A 17,018-nucleotide genomic window follows, 5' to 3' on the forward strand; every position below is an offset into this window, starting at 1 on the left:
GGATGACATAACCAATGCATGGAAAGAACACGGTCAGCTGGGTGTCGTGCAACGTCCCAGACTTCCTTATTTTTTAGTCAAGAAGAATATGATGACAAAAAACTTGCCCTCTTCTGGGGATTTCTGTGACTGCGATGTGGCAAGTGGGGCATGTGGTGCCTGTATGACACACCGCATCATTGGCAATAAAATTCAGCGAGTGTGCTGTCCTCAACATTTGAAGTACCCCTTGCCTGAAGTGTAGATAGGATCCAGGGGGTTTTTAAGACTACAGGTAGTCTTTAGTACCCCTGATATCGGTGACGTCGTGCAGTGTACAGTACCCTTAGTCATATTCAGCTGGCAAGCACATTATCTCGCCACTCACTTTGCTGTTGTTGCCCATGCTGTAAAAAGGAGGGCTTGCCCACATTGTGTGCTTTCAGTTATGCTCGTGAAGCCCCTCATGTTGTGGGTCGTATTCACCGAGGATCCTGAATGCATGCTCTGAAAAGATCAGGACGTTTCCATGCTGATGTCAAACTGCCAGCTTTGGGCAGGGCACAATAGTAGCTTCCCTCAGGTTCAGACACAGCAGCATTGGTTGATCCTAATGAATTCATAACCTGCACCAGCAAATAATTTCGAACCTACATTCACATATCCAGAGTCGCTCCTAGGACGAACAATTCCGTATTTACTGTTGAAATTGCACTTTGGCGTCTGAGTGAACTATGAAAGCTTTCGCTTGTTCAACGCAGCGGGTATTGCTCCACACAGGATCGCATTTTAGATGCATTTCGTTGTTTGGGGAAATGCACAGACGCGGCAACGCTGGCAGGTCTCTTGGTAGGACGCGATGGACCAGGCATATTGTTGTTGGATGCAGCGGAGGTGCTGATGAAGTTCTGAGGAGGTGATCACCTCCTTGACACCTTGGAAATATGTACACGAACAACAAGTACTACTTTCGATGGCTGTTTACTGGCACAATTGTATTCTCTTTCGTGGGCATTGCACAAGAGGCAGAAGCTCCTTTGGTCTGGCAATTGAGCCCAGCGGTTACACTCTGACGTGCAATGACAGTGCATAAATCCTCCATCCATCTGAAGTCAATCTAACCTGAGAATGTGCTCGCAGTGTGTCCGGGGCTGGCGAGGTTTCTATCATGGTGGTGCGAGGAACAGATCTTGTGCAGGAGGTGCGATGCAGCCTTGTCCCGCCTCAAATTTTCGCTGCTGCAGCTTTTTTATCACACTCGACAAAAAATTCAATCGCCATCATGTCATCACCAATCCCTGACTGCAAAATTTCCCTGCGCAGGCTTGCACAAGGCACAGGACGGCCCCCACTGCCAGTGCAGCCTTGGGCAGGTAGGCACTCTCCTGCGCAGCAGTCTGGCTCCAGACCTTTTGGCTCTTGCTTCGGCATCACCTCTCATGCTTTGATCCCTGCTTCCCTGACAACAGCTGCGCATCCAGCTCAAAGAAGGGCTGTGACCCTCGCAAGTCATGTGTCAGTATCATGATGGTCAGTAGCAACTGTTTGTGCTGTGGCAAAGGTTGCTACAAAGCCGCCATCATCAGGGGCTGCTAGATCCCTAAAAAATGGCGGAGCAGAGTGGTGACTAATGTGAGTCACTGCCGGTGCAGGGCGCTACTGGGAACGCTCCTCATGGGCTGCTTCAGAGCAGAGGGCGAGGCAACGCAGGTGAGAACTAACAGGGAGCTTCCCGTTGCCTAGTCCAGCTTTAAGTAAACGTAAACAAAAACAATCAGCACTTTCATCTTAAAGCCTTCAAGGGGCGCTGTTTGAGCAAAGGTGATGTCATCAATAGAGATGTACAGCATAATTTGTGGGCATTGCTGTTGGACGTACAAATAGGGAGGGTAACACGAGGTGCTGGACTGTAGCGAGACAGGCTGCAAGAGCATGCCGGAGCTTAGCAACTCAGAGTATGACAGACGGGTGAGTAATGGGTTGGTCTCCTGTTCAGGTGACCTTCAAGGGGGATGGCCTGCTGGGAGGAATACAGGTGATGGCTCTATCCCACTTCTCACACTCATCCGCCTGTCAGATGCCATCGTTGTTACCAGGCTATGTATCTTTTGATAAGCCTGCACATGCGGTTGCTGGTGCTGTATGTGGAGGCCGCATGGCCTCTGGCTCTGGGTGTGAACTCTGCTTCAAGATTTCTGGGTTTGCAATATACGGATCGTGTAATCATGCCACAGGTGGTGGCGGACGCGCTGGGCAATGTGAAGGGGAAAGTAGGGGACCCCTCTGCGGACCCCCCGCTGCGGCCGGACGGCAAACTCGACGTCGGCAGCGCCGTCGGCCGAGGTCCGTTTGTGGCACCCTCATTGAGTAATCAAAACAAAATCTGACAACAACTAATATCAGTATCAGCATCACCTGTTCCTGCCATTAAGGGCGAGGCATGTTGGCAGACAAGCTGCAGGCACAGGCTGCCACTTCTGGTACTCCCTGTTGGACTCACCAGGTCCAAGCAAGACCCAATCAATCGTGGGCATAGTGCTGAATCCAAAGCAATCACCTGCCAGCCGGGGCACTCACAATATTCAGCAATTTTGTCTCTGATGGATTGCAAGTTTATTCACTTACATCTCCTAATGCCCTGTCCTTCGTTCCCTGGCCCTTCCTGCCTGCCACCAGTTGCTGCAGAGGCAGACAGGAATGCATCTAACACTATTTTCACATCTCGCATGGCTCCGTCATGTCTCAGGCTTTTGCTTGATAGCATGGGGAGTAATGAAATTTGGGTGTCAAAAGGCAAGATCCTGATCAGGCTGTGGGGCGCGTCTGCGCAGGCGTTCTCTCAGTGGTGCGCAGCAACATCGCGCAGGAGAAGCCGTACACGGGCCTCACAGAGATCAAGACTGGCGAGGTGAGGGGCTCTAACGAAACCAATAACCAAGATTAACATCCAACTCTTGTCAGAGGTCTTGCAGCATCTGTAAGCGTTTAGTGTGGGGTCCCTGACCGAAAAACGTCTTGTATCAAGAATAAATTCGGCGCACTATCTTGTGTCTGTTGGCTGTTGAAGGGCCGCGGCATTCCAAAGTTTGTAAGGCTGTGTGCAATGCCATCGTTATGCTTCCATGCTTTCTGGCCGCTTCTTTGCCGCCAAGCCGCCTCCAACACTTCTGTGACTAGATCGCGCAGCTGCCGCATGTTGCCCGGCTGCAGGCGCATGCTGCTTCCCTTGTCAGGCGTTCATGTTACATTGATGCTGCTATGATGAGTCCTGGCATGTGCGCGCCAGGTGGGCGATGACCTGGCGGCATACATGGCGGACAGCGAGCAGGTCAACTGCGCGCTCGCGCTCGGAGTCTCCATCAATCGCGACTGCTCCGTGCGCGCAGCCGGCGGCTACTTGATACAGGTGGGACATAAGGGGTGAACGACTGTTGGAAGTGGGCTTGTTCACCAATTAACCATATTGCGGCATGGTCGGATTGCCATGGTCACAGGTTAGTCAGCTGGCTGACTCATCGTCTGCCCGGGCCGGGCAGCCGCCGCTGCCTTGAATTTGTTTGGGTGACTCCGAAAGTTCATCAGCAGTCTTGTATGGCTGGGGCCTGGGGTGTGCCTGAATGCAGCACTTTCAGGGAGCCTTGTGATGGGCGCCACGAGCCTGCTGCTCCAGGAGAGTGTCCAAGGTCACCTTGCTGCCTTGCTCTGAGAATGTCACGCAGATATGACCGGGAGGTTCTCTGGAGCAGGAATCTGCCAAATCCCTGCTTGACACACAGCACGCAGTCTTCTTTCGCTCTCTTCTTCCCTCCTGTCCTCGGCTCAGCAGCCTTACAAATCCTCTGCACAACACGCAGTTTGACGCCCGACGCCCCAGCCTCGCATTGTGCATGTGGCAATCTTTCCTTGGCAGCCGTAACCAGCAATTAGTCTGCAGACGCAGCTTGCCTCTTGGTAAGAACATGGGACGTGGGATATGATAACAATACCGTAATAATAGTAACAATGATAGTCATGGCATTTCCTCTGCATTTTCTCTGCAGACGCAGCTTGCCTCCTGGTAGGAACAGCGTGGGATAATGATAACAATACCGTAATAATAGTAACAAGGATAGTCGTGGCAACGGGTGCCCCTGTGCTCTGCAGGTGCTGCCGTTTGCGTCAGAGGAGACACTGGAACTGCTAGAGCGCAACATCGCCGCCTCTCCGAGTGTGACAGATCTGCTGCACGAAGGAGCTTCCCCCCGGGACATCGCCGACCGGCTGTTATCAGGCCTCGGCGTCTCTGATGGTGGACCAGCCATTCAGCCCAGGTGAGTTTGTCACAATGACCCATCACTTTTTTTACTTCCCTTATCTGACAGCAAGCTGAGCGGCCTCGGAGTCTTTGACGGGGGCCCTGCCATTCAGCCCAGGTCGGCAACCCTCGCCCATCATTCCCCTTTTCTAATTCTGGCCAAGGGTTTGTAAGTTATCTAGTGGCAGCAGTCAAGGTGGAGAAATTAGGATCTTCTGTCCTTGCTGCCCTTGAGCAGCGATCCACCATATACAGCAGATTGCATTGCAATGGCCTTTTGCACCGTGCTGCAGGGGAGAAGGTTTATGTTTATTGCAGGATGTCACTTCAAAGGCCGGGGCAGCTCTTGCAGCCGCCATTCGTTCCCACTTGATGATGGCTTTATATATAGTGTTGCAGTTCTGAGCTATAGAGATTGCGGCAGTAGTCTCAGAGTCCTCCCTTGCAGGACCCTGTGGCTCGGTCTGTCTACAAGTCTTCGCAGACGCCTGTTCTTGTCTGGAAATTTCTGAGTGTATAATTTTGGGTTTTTGTTGCAGGTACGGCCCGTGCGAGGCCGAGTCACTGAAGGAGCGTATGAAGCGAGCAGTGGCTCTGTTGGGGCCAAAAGAGGTGCAGGAAATTCTGGCCACCCAGGGCAAAATCGAGGTACCGCTGTGCCTCTGCATGACTTCTGCAAAATTATGATTGTGTTTATTGTTACATGATTTTCGTGCCAGAGGAAAATTGCGTCATGCAGACAAGCTGCAGGTAAAAACTGCCAGAATCCTACCCCTCGTTGGACTCGCCAGAACCAAGCTAGACCCACCCGTGGGCATGGTGCTCAGTATTCATACCGTCCCTTTTGCAAAATACTGTACTGGAAATCAACATACCAGTAGATCTGAAGATGGCGGGGTTGCAAGGAGGCGCCTCTCTTGTTGGCGGCTGCTCTCTGCGCTGGCTTGTGAAGTGGACGCTTCTTTGAATCAGTGTGTGCTGAGGCAGCTGCTGCCTTTTCACCTTGCTTTATCTGTTATGTTAAAATCACCGATATTTCAGAACTGCAAGCGGAGTACTGCACGCTACCTTACCAACCTGGGAAGCAATCCCTTTCTGAGGTTCAGCAAGCATTTTGAACATGACTTGCAGAACCGCTGCGCCAATCGACACAGTCAACAAAGGCCTCTGTTGATGTGCCTGCCATGCTTTCTACAGCAGCCAGATCAGACTCAATAATTGGATGCTCTCCATATTTGAAGTTGTGGCCTGATCAGGCTGATTGCATGCATGCGCAGGTGTCGTGCGAGTTCTGCCGTGAGACGTACCAATTTGCACAGGACGAGGTCTTGGCCGCCGCGCCAGCGCAACAATGACCCTGCCGGCAGGGGATTTGCTTCAGGTTCCCAAACCCTAAGCCATCAATGCAAGGGACATCGGGGTCAGGATCAACCAGTTCTGGGTGAACACCTGTGGAGCCGCCAAAATTTATTACCGGAGTCAGCACCATATTTCCCGCATTAAACAATTAATATTCCTATAAAAAGGTCGAAAATTAAGACCCTAAAATGCAAAATATGAACCCTATGGTAATTTTGAGACCAGTCTTGGGAAGCTCTCGCTGAGCCGACCCATTGGTGATGATGAACCATCGTTTCAAGAAAGCAAAGACTCTAATTATTTCGCGCATTTTGAGGCGTGCGGGAAATATGGTGGTGACTACGGCCCGTATACCGGCAGGGGGTTCTAGCACGTGACATGCCCTATCGGTGGCTTTTGATTGAGATATGACTTGACTGGGGTATTGTGCTGGGAATATCTAAATTTCTGGGGTGCGCGCCCCGGGAGCAATTATCTAGCTAGAGTGCAAGTCGCTGCTTCTTGCTCGGGCGCTTTGCGTCTCTGGGCAGAAGCAAGCTATTCTTCCCATTGTGAATTGTTTTAAGTGTGGAAACCTCACCTGAACGCATGAAAGGTTGGAAAGGCGTCGTGCGTGAATGAGTGCTGGACTGTGATCAACGGTACATACAGAGAGTCCAGATTGATGCCCTTGCTGCATGTTGCAGCAGTGCATACACTAAAGCTGTAGGCACACACTGGCAGCTGATCAGGACGCGGTGCTGCATGCTTTCGGGCAGCAGCTCGTGGTTGTGGCTTGCCGCAGGCTAATGCAATCATATGCATCTGATTGTAAATGTTGCTGATGCTCAAATTCAGCACTGTCCTAGTACAGGCAGAACAAGTGTTTGTACTCTGCAGCTTTGTTGATGCAATGCTGCAACTGGCGCCATTAATGTGCAGGGACCATGACTTGGAACAGCTGTTTGAACTTCTCATATGCGCGAGGGCTGCACACATCTGCAGCTCTCGATATGAATCTAGACAGCAGTGAAGTTCCTTGTCAGACCAGACTGTAACACTGCATGGCAATGAAATAAAATTAATTGAACTGCATACACTTTATTCTGAGCCACTTAGGAACCTGCCAAGGTTCTTGTGGGTGGCCATGGCACCAATGTACAAGCAGCATCTTCTCAGGAAAGACATTTTATACATCAAGTAGCAGCCCTCTCTTCCAATTGAATGAACAAAACAGCAGCCAAGCGTCTCAAAAGTCAGCCTGTGCAGGTACAATAGAACACAGCTGTCACTATCACTAATGATCAGTAACTCATTGATGACATCAGCACCAGCTGGCTTTGGCATTCTGGCCACATCGGCAGGTGCAGAGAGGCTGCCTGCTGAGACATGCAGAATGCAAAAGCAAAACTTTGGGACAAGCCATCTATCAAAAACGCTCAGCATACACCACACAAAGTGCAGCTCAATCCCAAGTTCCCCTCACATGTCACAAGTACCTTTATAGGTTTGCTCCAGGTTGGGGCAAAGAACGCTCGTTTCTCACGCAGCAAGACCAGCAAAGATTTCCGGCTGACATTCTTGGCATGCTCATACTGCATGCCGGCATGTTGGCGCAACAACACATGCATGCAGACAGGGGGTGCTAGACACACATGCACGGAGGGTTGCATGCATGTGTATTTAGCGCCCCCTGGTGCAAGGTCCGAGTGGGGTTTGACCTACCGAAATTGACAACAGAAACTGAAGAATGAATGGCACACCCACAAGATCACAGCCCTTGGCAGAGAACTACTTCTCCTGACACCGCGGCTGCTCCAAAGGAATCAGCTTCGCCCAAGCAAGTTGCTCTGGACTTGCGGCGCTAATCGAGTCGTGTGGGGTGCCCCAAAGAGTCCAAACCAGTTTATATCCCGCAATATTATATCAGTCCCGTCAGCATGTATTGCCTGAGTCAGCCTGCAAACTATTAGAACAGGAAAGAGCCCTGAATTCTCCAATACCCCTCCGCCCAAACCGAACAAAAGAACCGCCAATTTTAGGGTTTTCGGCTATCGGCAATCTTTTTAGAACGTTTAAGATTCGAGAACGCTCCCGGGGGTTTTCGCGAAACGGCGCGCAGGGAACGCTGCGCGACCGGTCCCTGTGCGGCGCGAAGACCCCCGGAAAAAGGAGCAAAAGATATCAGTCATCCGGACAGCTGCAGCATGCGCTGTCACATGTGGCGCCTCTGTTCTTGGTTCTCTAAAAAACTCTGGCTAACCACTCTTGCTCGGCCCTACTGTAATTTTGCGGGGCCCAAAGCGTTCACTCACCCGACACAATCCCCAGTACATTTTCACTGTCACCACAGCAGATTCAATTTCACGGTCTTGTCTGCATGTCCTGTTTTCCCGTCATGTCCCAAAACAAGCAGAGCCCCGGGCAAAGCAGAGCAAACACCTGCTTGAGTTTCGAAGTCCCATGAGGCCGCTAACAGCCTCATGGCGTTTCATTCGGGCTTTTCAGGATCCTGTTCTCAGCAGCATGAGTCCCTTTAAGACTTTATAATGTAGGGGGGATGGCAGCCGCCGCAACCATTTCCATGCATGCCTCAAAAGGTGCAGATCCGCGGATATAAAGCCTCTCAAGAGGCACGGACAATTACTTAAATGAGGTGTACTTTCCACATCACGGGCGCATGCTCTCACAGCAATAGCAGAGCCTGCCTGCATAAAGCTGTGGGCCTGTCTCAGATAGTTTCCAATGAAATCAGATGCAAATATTATCATCCTGAACCAGCCGCTGGTGGCGCAAAAGCCCAATCTACTGCCTCACATCCAAATGCATCGTATCCCAACAAATAGCAATTTTCCGAATGCGGGAGACCTCTGAGTAATCTCCCGGGGTACAAAAGAGATTGCTGCGCAAAGGCCGACTTGCAATTGTATCTGCGTGAGCATGCACGCTGTGTATGACTGCACGCGCTCAGGCCCTGCCACATGCTGATGTTGGGGCCCATTTTGGGACGATGAGTAGGCTCGAGTCAGCAGTTACTTGACGGTGAGTCACTGGCGCGCCGGGCTGCTCATGAGTGCGTCGACGGCCGCCTTGCGCCGAGTGTGCTCCCGGGAAAGCGCCTGCCGCAGGCTCGCATTCTGCTCCTGGGCCTGCAATAAAAGGCATCATATGTTTGTAAGCCAAATCAGGGATCTGATGAGACAGTTAAAGCAAGTGGTCCATGCGTAAGCAAAGACACAGCACTGACACTGCCAGAATGTGCACCACCGTGTCCCTGCCGGGCTTGGGTGATGACACTTGCTCAGCCAAAGACAGGCGATGGGATGAGATGTCCAATTTCAGGCAACCAGGCCGGGCCAGAAAGAGGCAATGGGCTTGCAAGTTAGTAAGATAGAGTATGCAAAGGGCAGACTCGAACGCTCTCACAGAAGATGGCAGGCTACTGTTCTCAGGCCGGTTGTCTCTGCACCAAAGTGCCATGATTTTGAACTATCGTTGCTCACAGCAAGCGTTGCTGGGCCGCAAGGTCTAGTGAGTGTTCTCTCAGTTCTTGGGCGAGCATGTATCAGGTATGGTGCCAACGCACCTGTCTTAGCTCCTGCCTCAGCTGCTCCTCAGAGAGGCCATCCACGTCGACAGGTGTCACAGCACCGGCCTCTTCATCTTCTGCATGCAACAGAGACCCTTGTCATCGCTGTCCTCACCCCCACCATGCAGCTGATGATGACTGGACCCTTCTCGGTGCTGTCCTCACACCAACCATAGAAGTAACATGCAGCAGCTGATGGTGACAGATAGAAAGATTGTCTCCGCCCGCCCAGAAGATGGTGGACAAGGCTGCATGTAGCTTTCTTACAAGCAGTGTGTTTGGACTCTTTCCTTGCAGGTCATTGTGTGCAGCTGGCACTGTAAATCTTCAAGGGCCACTGAGCAAAGCTCTGCATGATGCAGAGGGCAACAGACACAGGAGATATGACCAACAAGGTGGCCACCATTTTGGCATCTGCACTCTATGGCCGCCATGGCTTGCAGATCTGACATTCTCACCTGGCAGAGCAAAGCCACTGCTTGCGGGTGCCTCCCCATGGCCAGCTGCAGCCAACTGAACGCTGAGGATCCTCAGCCTCTGCTGCAGGAGGCGCACCTGCACAATGTCAAGATAATTTTCAAAGGATCCAGGGTAATCAGGACCCGGTGGGCCTCGACCCTCATTTGATAATCTGCCCCTGTTTGGCCACAAAGTCAAAATCGTTGATTTCGAAGTAATTTGGGGGAGTTCCCGTCCTCTGTACTGCGCAGGTGGCAGAGCAATTCACAAAAAATGCAAAGAGCACTTTCTAATTCCCATCCGCTAGGGCCCCAGTCTCAAGGCGCCACTGTGCAGACGAGAGTGAAAGGGTATTCTTGCGAGTGGTGGGCCGAGAAGGCAGCACGACGAAAGGCAGTCAGAAGAAGGCAATGCGATCGCTGGTTGACAAGCACTGCTGGAGGGGCAAAGCTGATCTGCACCTCCTCCAGAGGCATGTCGCCCACTCCTGGACTCCCCACAAGGCCGGGAACGACGGCTGCATTGTTGGGGGCTTGAAGCAGGCCCCTGCTTACGATGAATTCCAGCGATTTCTCTGCGTGCGACGCCACGGGCGGGTCAGAATTGCGACGAACACTGTTGAAAGACATTATCGGCAACCATCCACGCGTTATTGGTGCAAAAGCGAGCACATGTGGCAACAGCAGGCCTCGAGTATGCATTTGGGCCATCGACTGAGTGCACCTGCTGCTGAGTGTTCCGCGGCTTTTTTTGAGCGGGCCCAAGCGGTGAAGCGCGTCTCTTCGAAGCCGCCGTTCGGCGTGTGCACAGTAGGAATGGTCAAATAACACGTGAACTTCGGCGAGGCTGGCGGGGGAGGGCCATCTTCCACAGTGAAAACGGGAGTTCCTCCCCATATTTGATACGCTTCCATCAGCACAGATTTCGGGTATTTGTTCGCCCAGCGATGCGCCATGCTGAGCGGCTCAGGAGCTGCCAACCGCCTGCGTTTTGAGGCCGAAGATATCATTTACCAAGGAGAGCGGGATCGCAGGTCTGAACTCCGGGGAGGGAGTGTAGTGCCCCATGTGCTGCACACCCACGTGCAAGGGTCGAAGTTGCATCATACGATCCCAAACAGGCATTTTATTGAGGGTTTCGGGTCGAAACCTCCGATTATTGCAACATTTCTCTTGTGAGTTCAACCCTCGTCATGATTCTGTTGGATCCAGCGAGTGTCGTGGCCCCTCAGTCGCAGAGCACTCTCGCGCCTTGTGAAAAACTTGGGGGGAAGTGGTGGGGAGGGACACCGGTACCGTACCGTACCGTAGCCCCCCAATTGGGTCATCGGACAAGCGTCCACGTTTCACACCCAACTCACTGAGTTGAACTCAGCACCCTTGGGCCTGCAGTACCAGCGGTGTAAATCGTTTGCTCGTCGACCATAGAGTACTTGAAAGAGCCTTTTACAGCTGTGGAAGAATTGCTGTGATTTTACTGAACATCAGAACTTCGAGCAAACGTCAAGTAAGTGTGCAAGAGTGCAATATATACTTCTGATCTGTTCTTCTTGCTTGCTTGTGGTCATACGCTCTACGAGCTTGTGCTAGTAAAGTAGTGTTGCTCCTGATGTGTTTGATTTGTTTGAGTTGCTGTTGCAGAGATGGTGGTACTGCCTGCCATGCCACTGGGTGTTGATGCCCCAACATTGAGCGCAGAGGTCATTGGCCCCAATGAGCACTCTGAGCCTGACGCTGTCGTACTCAATTCTTTGAGCTACGCGTACGCTGGGCACAGGCCTGTGCTGTCAGACCTCTCTCTAAAGCTGCCACGAGGCAGCAGATGCCTGCTCATTGGGGCCAACGGCGCTGGTGAGTGTCTTTTGCAGAAGTGCAGCCACAGTATTATTAAAATTTGCTACCTGTAATTCCTTGTAGCCCATTTGTTTCACGATGGGCTCGCACTTCAGCCTTGATGGGAGGTCTTCTTGGCCCCATCAAGCTTCAAATCCTGTTAGCATGTTCCTTGGCCTCAAGCAGCTTGCTTCACTATCGCAAAACACATGTGATCGTGGGGGCAAAGCATGTAAGGTTTGCATCTCTGCGCAGGCAAAACAACGCTGCTGCAGATCCTGGCGGGGCAGTACATGGTGGGCAAGGATGCCGTCAGGATCCTGAACAGACCGGCTTTCCACGACATCCAGCTGACATCATCTGGTGAGCTCAGCTACCTGGGCCAGCAGTGGCGCAGAGATGTGGCCTTTGCCGGCTACAACGTGCCCATACAGGTACCTGCGCCATGCTGTACACATCACTCTGGGCCAGCATGTTATTGTGCATGCCACTAATCTCAAAAATGATCAGAAGTCTGATCAATGCCGGCAGTGCAGCTGTGAAAGCTTGCTCTTGCTGGTGCAACCAGCTTTTCATCAGTCTCCTCGGCAAGAAGGCACCGCTCATGCATGCGGCCCAAAGCCTCATGTGAGGATGCCAGGGGTCTCCCTAGTATGTGCTTCTAAAAAGTTATCATTGACAACTGGTAACATGTGGTCACTTAATATGGATTGACTATGTGTAGACCGTATGGCCCTCTGACGTGTCCTCAGTATGCCACCAAGAAATCGTGGATTTGTTCGCAATTCAAGCACTGATGTCAAGCGTGCGTGTTGCGCAGGGGGACATTGCGGCTGGGAAGATGATCTTTGGGGTGGAGGGGGTGGATCCGGACAGGCGGCAGAAGCTGATAGACCTGCTGGAGATCAATCTGGAATGGCGCTTAAACAAAGTGTCTGACGGCCAGCGCCGCCGAGTGCAGATCTGCATGGGCCTCCTTAAGCCCTACCAGGTGACCTACGCAATGCCCTTTGCATGCTTTTGCTTCGTTCAACTCTGCCCCCACACATGTTATTTTTTGGCCCTTACAACCAGATGATCTCTAAGAACTGCACCCCCTCCAAGCTTTAATGCGCACACATGGACCAGTTCTGACTGGCATTCATGAGACCTAAAGTTGCAACGCCGTGTGGCGGTGTGGCTCAAATCGCAGTCAACTCTGCGTCTCTTCTTCGCACTCTTTGCACCTCTTCTTTCTGCATGTTGTCACGAGCGTGCAAGAGCCTCGACAGGAACCTGACTGGGAGCAGCAGGGTGTCCCCGTCAATCCATTATCTTTTCCGAATGTCATATTGTATGAGCTTTGGGGCCAAAACCGCTGATCTGTGATGGTGTGCCTGCCAGGTGCTGCTGCTGGATGAGATCACAGTGGACTTGGATGTGGTGGGGCGTCTGGACCTGCTAAACTTCTTCGTAGAGGAGTGCGAAGTGCGTGGAGCCACCATCATCTACGCTACTCACATCTTTGACGGTCTCGAGCGCTGGATCACCCACCTCGCCTATGTGTCCGAGGGTCGCCTGCAGAAAAGTGCGTGCGCGACTAACTGCCCGAGCATGCATGCTGACGCTGTGTGTGCATTTTTGTATGCTGCTTGACCCCATACTCAGAGGTCATCTCAAGCCTCAGGGTCCAGAGCATCTCATGCTTGCTGGATTGCTTGGGATTTGAAGGACAGCTGCAAATACAGGAGCAAGCCGTCGTTTTTGTTGGATAGCTGTGTGGGAGCATTGTCATCAGAAGGGTGTTGGGGCAGTCAAGTTGTGTGCTCCATACAGACTTGCTCCTTCTGCACTTGTCTCTGGTCTTCTCTTCCGTTGGGGGTACAAGTGCAGGTATCACGGCTGACATCTCCATGCCATTGTTCACAGAAGTATGAATACTCGAATGCGAAAAATAGAAAACAGATCAGAGCATAAAGCATGAGGTGCTTGTCTGCACAGGCGCGCCAGTGGGGGAGGTGGCGGAGCTGCAGAGCGGGCGGAAGCTGCTGCGCATTGTGGAGGGCTGGCTGCGCGCTGAGCTGGAAGCTTCCCGCGCCCGAGAAGCTGCCGACCCGGCTGCCAAAGCCGTGCGGCCGGGTGCCGCTCTGCCAAAGCAGGCCGGGCCCCTCATGCACAGCAAGCACATGATGTTCTTCCGGGGATGATCGCAGGCAGGTTTAGAGACTGCTCTTTATGCTTAGATGCAGCCATTCAAGGCCGGAAATGCTAATTAAAATGGTGCTCATTATGCTAAGATGCAGTTGGCGGCCATGGGCAGTCAGTACCGAGCAATGGGCAGCGGCAGATGTTGGTCACAGACTTCTGCTGAATCTAGAAGCCATTCAGCATCAGACCTGGTTGTAAATCCTAGCTACAGAGCATTGCGGAGACGCGTTGGTTTGGGGTAGTAGGTGAAATTCATGAATAGCTTATTACAGATGAGGCCATGCGGGCGCCTAAAGATTAAGCCTGAGAGGTGGGGATCCTGGGCCCGTAGTGGGTCTGTCAGTAGTGCAGTTGAGGTGGCAATTGTGGTTTACTGCGCTGGTTCAAGCTGAGTCCCTGGGTGCCTATGCATTCGTTTTTACTCGCTCTGACAGGCAGTTGCCTGGCTAGAGCAGTGCTTGCAACCATTGGAGTAGCAAATGCTGTTCTTATACTATGAGATCAGAGGGATCTCTCTACCTTGACGTCTTGCATTCTGTTTTATATTAGACAGATCTCCGGATTGGGCAGGCCATGCCGTCCCAGCGCCCCTGGCAATGAGTCTCTACTAGAAGACAGAGCTGTTTTGCACCAAAAGCCCGCCGGGGTTTGCGTCTGCTCTCAGGTCGCAAGTGTTTGCTGTCTAGTATCTCGGATATTAAACGCATGGTGATTATTTGTAGGAGACTTATATCAGCTAATCCCCGCGCAATGACACCTTGAAGTCTGGAGTCAAACCTTCATGAGTTCCATTTGAGTGAGACTTTTACCAAAATCGTTACTGGGATCTTCAAAATGTAAATCAACACTCAGAACTTGGTTCAAGATGATGCAAGCCAGTCACGGCTGAGCCAGCAGCCGGTGCTTTGAGTCGCCTACTTGTGCCATGCAAAAAGTCTCGAGACACCAGCAAGGCAACAATTGGTGCAGATGCTGATGTCATCGATGGGTGACTGATGCATCTGGCATGATGTGACGGACACTCACTTCCTCTCTTCTCTTCCTCTGTACTCCAAGCTTCCAAAATTTGGAATCCAAACAACCCGATTTCATTACTTCAGAGCCTGCAACCCACCCCGCCATTGACGTGCGCTAAAAGTTGAGGCCGTGCTCGCCGAGGATCCTGTGGATTCAAAAGGGCGGGTCTGCTCAAGGTGAGGCTGTTCATCGAGCTAGGCAGAGGAACCAGGTCTGCTAGCTATTTACGATTCCTGACGGCTGGCTTGTCTCCTACATCATTCTGTGCATGGTCCTCCGCCCTTGAGATTCTTTGCTCCACTGATGACGTCTTACTTTGGCGAGGATGGAAGAGAGCCGAACTGTCTCTTCTTTCAAATCAAAGCATCTTTTTGCTTCATGTCTAAAATTTTCCTCTCACGTCCTGTCGTGGCAACGGCATCGTTGATGATTTTTACATACTGGGAAGTCACGGCCTGCTGTCGACACTGCCCGGGGACACACTTCTCGCGTTAAGAGTGAGAAGCATGTTCTTCCGCTAATGCAGGCAGGATGATGTGGTTGAATACCGTTACGATCGTCGACAATGCGACCTGGGAAAATGGTGTCTCGTTGGCCAATCTGCGAGCAGCCCTGAAGCAGGTAAGGCAAGCGGTTTTGCCTTGCCACGTTTTCCCATTCGTAATACCCAATGGATTGCAATTGCTGTGACGAGCATATCGGTGTGCATTATTTTACCCTATCGGGTGTGCCAACTGCTGCCATCTTTCGCTGCATGCGTTATGGGATACGTCTCGCATTCCTTTCATGTTGTCAAACAATTGAAGCGGTGATCATAACATATTTGTGACGAAGTAATTTGCAGGTGCTTTTCTACCAATCCTTCTGCATAAGAATCGACAGCAGGCTAGGTCGTAAGTTGCCCCATGCTGTCATGCCGTGCACAGGTGCTCGTCGAAAACGAGCTGCTTAAGCTGCGCATCGTGGACGCGCGGTGCTGCAATATGAGGGCAGCGACTCTGCTCGCTGTGGACGGCATGGAGCAGGAGATCGCTGAGCCAGGCTCACCCCCACCTGCCCCATCCTCCCCGTCCCTTGCACCATCTTCGCCTACCCCAAATCAGCGCTTCTCCTACACCAGGCGGAGCTTGGACGAGTGATGGAGACGATCGCACCCGTCCAGGAAATAAAATCAGTACGGGTGATGGTGGGAGGACCCAGCAGGTGGGTGACTCATCTTCAGGCCTTCCAAGGGGCGGCCTGATTTATAGCAGGAGCATCGTGTGCTGTCGGTTGAATGGAGCCCTTTACCCTTGTTGGGACGAACAAGACCCCCCAAACGGATCACACCTGGCTCTCAACAGAGCCCTGCCAGATTCAACTAGTTGCGTAGCTGCTGCTGATCTTTCAATTGACTGTAGAGGGTGTCGTGTCTCCTTGACGCTGTTCTTAGGGCAGAATGAATGTATCATTTTTCGAGGCTGCAGTCCAGCCTTGTGAACATGTGCATTGCTGTCACGGGTGCCGTATGATCACACCTGCGCTAGTGCTGCATTCTGCTTCTGCTTTCATTTGTGTCCCTGCAGCAGTGTGTGGCACGGCAATTGTGGCAGCAATAGGGCCTGGAAAATGAGTCTGAGATTGCTGCGGAGATTGGTGCCTGCAGAAATTCTCCCTCTCCGGATGTAGCAACCTTATCTTAAGGCTGGCATTGAACAGCTCAGCGCTTAGAGGCAGGTTTGCTTAGATACAAATTCAAGTATACGAGCTGGCATGCCACAAAGGTGTGATAGTAGTATATTGAGTTGCAAACGCTGCAGACAGTTGCATCATGTAGTGACAAAATTTGCTAGAAAACTGCTCGTGTGGACAGCAGCTTGCGCTTAGTACAGCGGCTTGGGTCAGCTGTTCAAAATCTATATTTGCAGTCCGGCAGCTGCACAGGGCCATCTCCAGCAGTACTTGTCATGGGGTGTGCTCAGACTCTACTAGAAACTCAACTAGGAAATTACTTATTTCTTTCAAAAATAGTGTGTGTAGGAATTCGTACGGCTTAGCAGCTTTTCTGATACCAATTACCGCACATCCGGTACTAATAGAAGCCTGGCAGCTTGGCTCTAGGCGCAGGCATTTGTTGCCAGCATCGATGATCTGTAGGCCAGACATTTCATTTTCACCAGCGATTTATTTGTTAAAGTGCTCTGGCCAGTGGTTTGATTATATATCACTGGTGGCACCCACTTGTGAATACTTGGGTAAACGTTGGTGATGCCAGTGGCTGTCTCTCAACAATTCTTGTGAAACTTCAGGATGGTATCTCATGTATCGCTTTGGGAACTTGAGT

General features: G+C 51.8%; 5 protein-coding genes across 5 annotated transcripts; 3 read left to right on the forward strand and 2 right to left on the reverse strand.

Annotated features, from left to right (window-relative positions):
• Positions 1 to 1,114: 1,114 nt before the first annotated feature.
• Positions 1,115 to 5,628, forward strand: COCSUDRAFT_19740 (heat shock protein 33; the record flags this gene model as incomplete). The annotated part of the gene is made up of 10 exons (XM_005643778.1): positions 1,115 to 1,180; positions 1,303 to 1,352; positions 1,632 to 1,689; positions 1,976 to 2,014; positions 2,214 to 2,322; positions 2,811 to 2,887; positions 3,266 to 3,385; positions 4,123 to 4,289; positions 4,813 to 4,921; positions 5,551 to 5,628. Coding segments are annotated over 10 exons (873 nt in total), but the record flags the coding sequence as incomplete, so codon positions are not given.
• A 2,917-nt stretch (positions 5,629 to 8,545) lies between these two features.
• On the reverse strand, positions 8,546 to 10,662 carry COCSUDRAFT_67836 (hypothetical protein). Its single transcript, XM_005643779.1, has 5 exons — positions 10,383 to 10,662; positions 10,121 to 10,233; positions 9,659 to 9,755; positions 9,198 to 9,277; positions 8,546 to 8,760 (listed from the first exon to the last, which is right to left on the reverse strand). The coding sequence occupies exons 1-5, from the start codon at positions 10,612 to 10,614 to the stop codon at positions 8,659 to 8,661; spliced, it is 624 nt and encodes a 207-aa protein (XP_005643836.1). The 5' UTR covers positions 10,615 to 10,662; the 3' UTR covers positions 8,546 to 8,658.
• Positions 10,663 to 10,926: 264 nt separating this feature from the next.
• Positions 10,927 to 13,677, forward strand: COCSUDRAFT_31176 (P-loop containing nucleoside triphosphate hydrolase protein; the record flags this gene model as incomplete). The annotated part of the gene is made up of 6 exons (XM_005643780.1): positions 10,927 to 11,165; positions 11,300 to 11,509; positions 11,747 to 11,925; positions 12,312 to 12,482; positions 12,875 to 13,058; positions 13,472 to 13,677. The coding sequence occupies exons 2-6, from the start codon at positions 11,302 to 11,304 to the stop codon at positions 13,675 to 13,677; spliced, it is 948 nt and encodes a 315-aa protein (XP_005643837.1). The 5' UTR covers positions 10,927 to 11,165; positions 11,300 to 11,301.
• A 517-nt stretch (positions 13,678 to 14,194) lies between these two features.
• COCSUDRAFT_34261 (hypothetical protein) lies at positions 14,195 to 14,400 on the reverse strand. The gene has a single exon (XM_005643781.1). It carries the CDS (start codon positions 14,383 to 14,385, stop codon positions 14,224 to 14,226), a length of 162 nt encoding a protein of 53 aa, XP_005643838.1. The 5' UTR covers positions 14,386 to 14,400; the 3' UTR covers positions 14,195 to 14,223.
• An 826-nt stretch (positions 14,401 to 15,226) lies between these two features.
• On the forward strand, positions 15,227 to 15,834 carry COCSUDRAFT_58590 (hypothetical protein; the record flags this gene model as incomplete). Its single annotated transcript, XM_005643782.1, has 2 exons — positions 15,227 to 15,316; positions 15,622 to 15,834. 2 exons carry the CDS (start codon positions 15,227 to 15,229, stop codon positions 15,832 to 15,834), a joined length of 303 nt encoding a protein of 100 aa, XP_005643839.1.
• Between the last annotated feature and the right edge of the window lie 1,184 nt (positions 15,835 to 17,018).

This window comes from Coccomyxa subellipsoidea (assembly GCF_000258705.1).
Source record: "Coccomyxa subellipsoidea C-169, whole genome shotgun sequence".
NCBI classification, from domain to species: domain Eukaryota; kingdom Viridiplantae; phylum Chlorophyta; class Trebouxiophyceae; family Coccomyxaceae; genus Coccomyxa; species Coccomyxa subellipsoidea.